Source organism: Physella acuta, unplaced genomic scaffold, assembly GCF_028476545.2.
Source record: "Physella acuta isolate Inbredline_101_S28 unplaced genomic scaffold, ASM2847654v3 ptg000592l, whole genome shotgun sequence".
In the NCBI taxonomy this organism is placed as follows: Eukaryota; Metazoa; Mollusca; class Gastropoda; family Physidae; genus Physella; species Physella acuta.
Genome location: NW_026732111.1, coordinates 536,419 through 542,812, shown reverse-complemented (window position 1 = coordinate 542,812; position 6,394 = coordinate 536,419). Strand labels below are relative to the sequence as shown.

General features: G+C 34.0%; 1 protein-coding gene across 1 annotated transcript; it reads left to right on the top strand.

The window, feature by feature from the left end:
* Positions 1-558: 558 nt before the first annotated feature.
* Positions 559-5,094, top strand: LOC131947321 (uncharacterized). Its single transcript, XM_059308518.1, has 7 exons — positions 559-679; positions 995-1,102; positions 1,368-2,025; positions 2,225-2,329; positions 3,218-3,309; positions 3,568-3,622; positions 4,158-5,094. Exons 5-7 carry the CDS (start codon positions 3,226-3,228, stop codon positions 4,547-4,549), a joined length of 531 nt encoding a protein of 176 aa, XP_059164501.1. The 5' UTR covers positions 559-679; positions 995-1,102; positions 1,368-2,025; positions 2,225-2,329; positions 3,218-3,225; the 3' UTR covers positions 4,550-5,094.
* The last annotated feature ends 1,300 nt before the right edge of the window (positions 5,095-6,394 follow it).

Below are 6,394 nucleotides of genomic sequence, written 5' to 3'. Positions count from 1 at the left end.
ATTTGCTAATGGGTGATATAAAATCTCATTTTCAATCCACATTCCTTCTGTACAGAGTTTCTTCCAGGCATCTTTTCGGGGGGGTGGGGGTGGGAAAGGGGCACTGCCCCCTCTCCCCAACCAACCCAGAGGAAAGACTACTACCCCCCCTCCCCCCGAACGAGATTGAATTTATATAGAAAACGTATACTTTTACAAGTGTACCCCCCCCCCCCCCGTAAAATGTCGACCGCCCCTTCCCCCTAAAATATATAGTGCCCCCCCCCCCCGGAGAAAAAAGTCTGGAAGAAACACTGCTTCTGTAAATAGATTTATACAAGGTAGTGGAATTACTTTAAACGCCAAATACAAAAATTATGAATATTTTGAATTGAGATTTCTTTGCTTTTAAATTAAAAAAGCTCATTAATCTTTAAATATTTCAATCCTCGTCTATGTTATGTCATGTCTAGCACCTCAATGTTTAAATATTTCAATCCTCGTCTTATTTTTTGTCATATCTAGCACCTCAATGTTTAAATATTTCAATCCTCGTCTATGATATCGCATGGCCAGGTAAAACAAGCAACACTGGAATGGTTGGGCAATCCTTCAGAAGCGAAAATAGATTTTAAAGAAGTTGTTTCTATGGTAACAACAGTAAATACTGCCCTACTTGAACTTAAACAAACGATTTCTGGTAAAATTATAAAGACATTCAACAAATATGCTAAATAAAAAGATACGTCACTAAACATTAATAATTATACATCTTCCATTTAAAATCATTGCAACCTATGTAAACTAACATACATCTTTATATGTAAAAAACAATTGTACATTTTCTAAAATTCAAAACACTCTTATTGGAAAGATAACATCAATTAAAAGCCGATGATTTTTATATTTTCGATTGTGTGCCTTTGAACAAATATACAATGCTATACAAATCATTCTACATTCTTACTATTGAAAATCAAATCCTTAAACCATATTTGTTACACATGTCTAAAAGTTTCCTGCAACAAGTATCAAGCAATGGCTGCTGGAGATAAGGCAACACAAGAGAATAAAAGTGTTGACTCTGTACACGATGGAAATTATTCTGATTTTTCTATGTCAGGTAGAACCTTAATTTATCAAAGCAAAAAAAATAAATGAAATGGTTGTAAAAAGTAATTGTGCTAAGTAAAATTGCTTAATATATATATATATATATATATATATATATATATATATATATATATATATATATATATATATATATATATATATATATATATATCAATGTAATGTAAATACTTTACTTATTTCTGTTGTTTGAAATATTTTGATTCTACAGCCTTCCCCAAGAATATGCTAACATAAACACATTTTACAAGTTGCAGCTGATTTTAGTAACAAACTAGAGCAGAGAGCAGAACGGCTTGAAACAGCGCTAACTTCTATGCAAAGTAGGAATACAAAAACTGAAGCTGACGTGACCGAAATTAAGCAATGGAGGGACACTTATAAAACAGAAGAAAGTAATATGAAAGAACACATAGAACAATTGGCTATAAAACAAAAACAGAATGCTAAGCAATTCCGAAAGCAAATTAACGAACAGAAACATATAACGGATAAGATGAATGAAGAACTGAAACAATTGGATGAAATAAAACAATGGAGGAAAACACTTATACCAGAACATAAAACTATGGCGAAAAAATTTGAAGAACTGTCTAAGACACTAACAGATAATAAAGAAAAGACTAGAGAGCAAATACAAGTATCCAAAACCAGAATAAATGAGTTGAATACAGAAATTAAGACCCTCAAAGAAAAAGAATCAAATACAAGCCAAGCACTAGAAAGAACGAATACAGAGATGAACAAGTTTGACATTATATTAAACAAAATAAATGAAGAATTAGAAATACAAACAACTAAAACAGAGAAATTGCAAAAACAAATAAAAAGTCATTCCGATGTTATTTCTCACTTGAGGGAAGAAGGAAATAAATACAAAAATATGGAAACCAAAGTAGAAAGTTAATGTCCATGGTTTGTACCTATTTTACGTTTTGAACAAATAGAATATTTGATTGAATGGATTTTGTGGCTTGTATTCTATTAGTTAATGCCCATGCACTTTAACTTATTAGTTAATGCCTATGAACTTTAAACTTCTAACATGCATTTTGTTTCGATTTCATTTGTGAAATAATTAAAGACAACTTGATTGTATCATTCTACTCCCTAGCATGGCGTCACGTTCAAGATGTTACAACAAAGATTGATGCCCGTTGAAAGTTTAATTCAAACTTTTAATAAAAACTTGGCAAGTAGGCAGAAGTACAAACAAAAGGTAACAAGTTTATTACCTAATGCAATTGGTCACTTTGAGAGTCTACAAACTCACGTGTGACAGGAGTATTAACCTGAACAATCTATGTTTTAAGTATTAGCATGTTTATGTAATGTTGTGTGGTATAAAACCATGCTTGTTTTAAATAGATACTAGTAACCCATGTTGGTTTTAAGCATTAAAACACAATTTTAAAATGACCTATGATGTTTACTGATGTAAGTTTTTTTCACGTGTTATATTTTTAGTGGTCAATTGCCTTTTTTAAGAGAACAACAACCGTTACGTTTTTTGAATGCTGAATGTTTTTAATAAATGGATACGTAAGAAATGTATCAATAAAATCTAAAGCATAAAGTACAAGGACATGTGCACATTTAGAGGATCAGTAGTATACGACATATTGTTTTAAAACGGCCTAACAATATAAGAGTTTAAGGAGGGCTAATGTCTAGATAGAACACAGGAAGTGGGCTGGGCAGGAGAATAAAACTTCAAACAGGAACAGTTCCTGGAGCACAGCGAAATTATATAACACATTTATTACAATACTCGCAGAAACATACAAGCAAACACTTACACATAAACAAATAGAAAAATCGGCACATAAAACCAGTCATCACTCAAACAGTATGTTTGAACATATTATGAAATCGTACGTTTAGGTCGTGTTGCGGCTAATAAAAAAAAACACTAATTATAGTTAGGCGATTGAATGATACTCGAACCGCCCCCCCCCCCCCCCCATCCTGCCGTGTTTCAACTAACGATTAATTTCAACGAGACTAGTATACAATATGAAACACAACATAATGTGGACACTTAGTATAGCAGTAATATGGGTGTATCATTTTATTTAATGTTATTCAAAACATATGTTAAAAACAGGACAAGAAATGAAAACCCACTCAACTCTACAAGATGATGGGAAGAAAAAGCTGGCCAACACTACAGATATGTTAGTAGCTTTAACTACAAAGGTATGTTTTTATCAGTTAAGATTTTTATATTATTTTCTATATTTAACTAATGATGATTATTTTATTTTTCTTAAAATAATGTGAAATATAAAATACTTTTTCAGACCAATTACTTTGAATATTATTGTGTGTTCTCTTTGAATAAAAATAGGGTATTTACTATTTTAAGGATGTAAGACAATTATGTTTCACATGTGTGATTTTTTGTACGAACATAATTTCTGATGCAATAACTTGTAAAGTGTACACACATTTTAGGTTGAAACTCGCGAAAGTGATATTTTAACTCTGTTGAAAGATTTCAAGACAATTGGTAAGTTAAATAGTAAATGTGATGGGGGGGGGGGGGGGGGGGGGGGTTAATGTATGTATTATATATAATCTATAGATTCTGACTCCTATTATTCATTCTGCAACTATACACATGTGAGGAGGACGGGATCACTCTAATTTTCCTCAGGCACTAATTAAAGATATTAACAACTTGGAGTATAAAAAATAATTAACTTTATCACATACTTACAGATCTATTACACAATATCAAAACACGTCCGTCTTCTACTATAGCTAACTCACAACTAACTTCACTGATGCGTCTTACGTCATCTGTACATTGTCGCTTCATGCTCACGTAACACTCACGCCAGACATATTTTATTGAACACGCGCACAATACTCTTGCACCAAATCGTCGACCGTCAAGTTCGCACCGTCCTTAGTAACCTCTACTAGTCTAGTCTAATTCTATCTATCTAGCCATGACAGTAAACATACACATAATTATGAACAGACACACAGAGACGTGTGCAAAAGTTTATGATTAAACTCTAACTTAAACTTTCCAACAGAGACCCGTGTATGTCAGCCTTACATCTGTCAACTTCACCTGGACAACAACACACCTGTGACAACTGGATCACTTCTTTCAACATTTTATAAAGTGTGGGAACCTAACGGCAGCCATTTTAATAGAACCACTGGAAAACTTGTAGCACCAGATGATGGTAACTATCTTGTGATTGTAACGCTGCAGGAAGGTGAGGCTAAACTGATTAACATTAGTGTGTACAGGGGTGATACATTGTATAAGAGCATTCTTGTCAACTCAGCCAACACATCTACCGCTGGATCAGCTGTTGTTGACATGAAGAAAGGCGAAGAACTTTATTTTAAAGTGGACCAAGCTGATGATGGAGCCAAGCTACACGCAGGAAGTGGATTTACTATTCTCAGATTATAAATTTACTCACGCTTATGAAATTATTAGTTTATCGTTTATTGCACACCACATCATTTTCGATTGTTTTTGATTATCCAATGTTCCTATGTTGTATGCATGTGCATATCGTTTCAATAGGTAGGTTTCGCTGTTTCTGGTAGTCCTATTATAGAGAAATATGTAAACATACTGAATTTTAATCTACACGTATTTTTTTTTAAAGCAAATGGGTTTTCTTCTTTTTCGGTTGCATTTTAAAATACAACATTTAAACACACTAAGTGTTTGTGTTTGAGTGTTATAACATAAATTAATGTTAAGACAATATAAAGTAGCTATGCTTCGCATGCCCTTGTGAAATGAACATATACATCATAAAATAATTTGTCTAGTCAACTGAGTATGATTATGTAACATAATAATTTCAATACGCTTGTCGCATACAGCTTGCAGCATCACTTTCTCTCATGGTTTAATCATGTCAAGATTTTAAAATGTACATGAATTTAATGGTTAAAACTGTAATCAAACAACTTGATAGTTTATATAAGTATACGAGGAAGTAAAAATTGTCCAATTAATGCAATTAAACATTATTGTTTTTTTTTCTTAAATAGACTAGTGTTTAAGTAGTTTCAGTTGTTATTTTACAAGCTATGAAACGCTAGCAGGATATGGGTTAGTACGAAAGTAATATATTAATATTTGTTGTGATAAAACGCATACATATAATGCAAAACGTTAGTTTAAGACAAACTAATACTACGGGAAAAATAAATAAAACAGGAGTCATTTCCCCTAAACATTAAAGGTATATTTGTATATCACCCTAAGTCGGAAGGCACCATTTAGTTGATTTATTTTCTACTTTCATAATTTGTGAATTCGACAGTACCAATGCTGCCACTGAAAATATTTGCTTTAAAACACTAACCCCCCCCCCCTCCTTTCCCCTAACCCCGACCCTACACTCTTCTTAGTTACCTCCTGTAAGTTTAAAATCGGTTAAAAATAAATTATCTGCCCCTAATAGCCGTCACTAAACCAGGCTCTACGATTTGTAAACATTAACGTGACCACAGCTCACCAGACCATGTGGGGGTGGGGTGGGGATGGTAGTGATAGGGATAGAGAGAAAGAGAGGGGACTGCAAGGAGGCGCTTGCAGCTTTTTTTTCTAGCGTCTCCCAGAAGAGAATTATATATACGAGCCGGCCCGCGGCATAATATACGCCGCTATTTAGTTGTTTTATTTTCTACTTTTCAGTAATTCATAATTTGTGAATTCGACAGTACCAACGCTGCCACTAAAAATATTTTTTAAAACACTATAAGTAGCTCGTTAAGGACCATAACCCCCCCCCCCCCACCTTCCTCCCCCCCCCCTCTCCCCCCCCCCCCCCCCTTACGTTTAAAATCGTTGGCTCTGCTTGTAAACATTTAGAGTGAACACAGCTCACTAAGACCATGTAGGGGTGGGGAGGTAGGGAGCGCGTTTACAGCTTGTTTTCTAGCGGCTCCCAGAAGAGAATTATATATATAGATAGAAGATAGATATCAGCTATAGTTCAGGTGTGATCAAATCAAACCGTATATGACTACTGATAGACTGTTTATAAACTAAATTGGTTGTATGTTAGTGATACATTTCTCTGTATTACACAAAGTCAGCGTAGAGTAAATAACAAGCAAATAAGATGGGTGAAATATAAACCTCGGATCTCGGCCTTTTAAAATCTCAGTGGACGCACATGTTTGTGTCGAGCCATTGATATGAAAATGATAAGTGTTCTCTTCACGCTGATCATTTTAAGTTTTCACAACCAACAAATCCACCCACCTTCTTGATAAATTGTGTTAGTTAGTG

Coding starts and splice junctions, on each gene's coding strand:
- LOC131947321 (XM_059308518.1), top strand. CDS start 3,226: ATGAAAACCCACTCAACTCTACAAGATGATGGGAAGAAAAAGCTGGCC. Junction 3,310..3,567: donor TAGTAGCTTTAACTACAAAG/GTATGTTTTTAT, acceptor CACACATTTTAG/GTTGAAACTCGCGAAAGTGA. Junction 3,623..4,157: donor GAAAGATTTCAAGACAATTG/GTAAGTTAAATA, acceptor ACTTTCCAACAG/AGACCCGTGTATGTCAGCCT.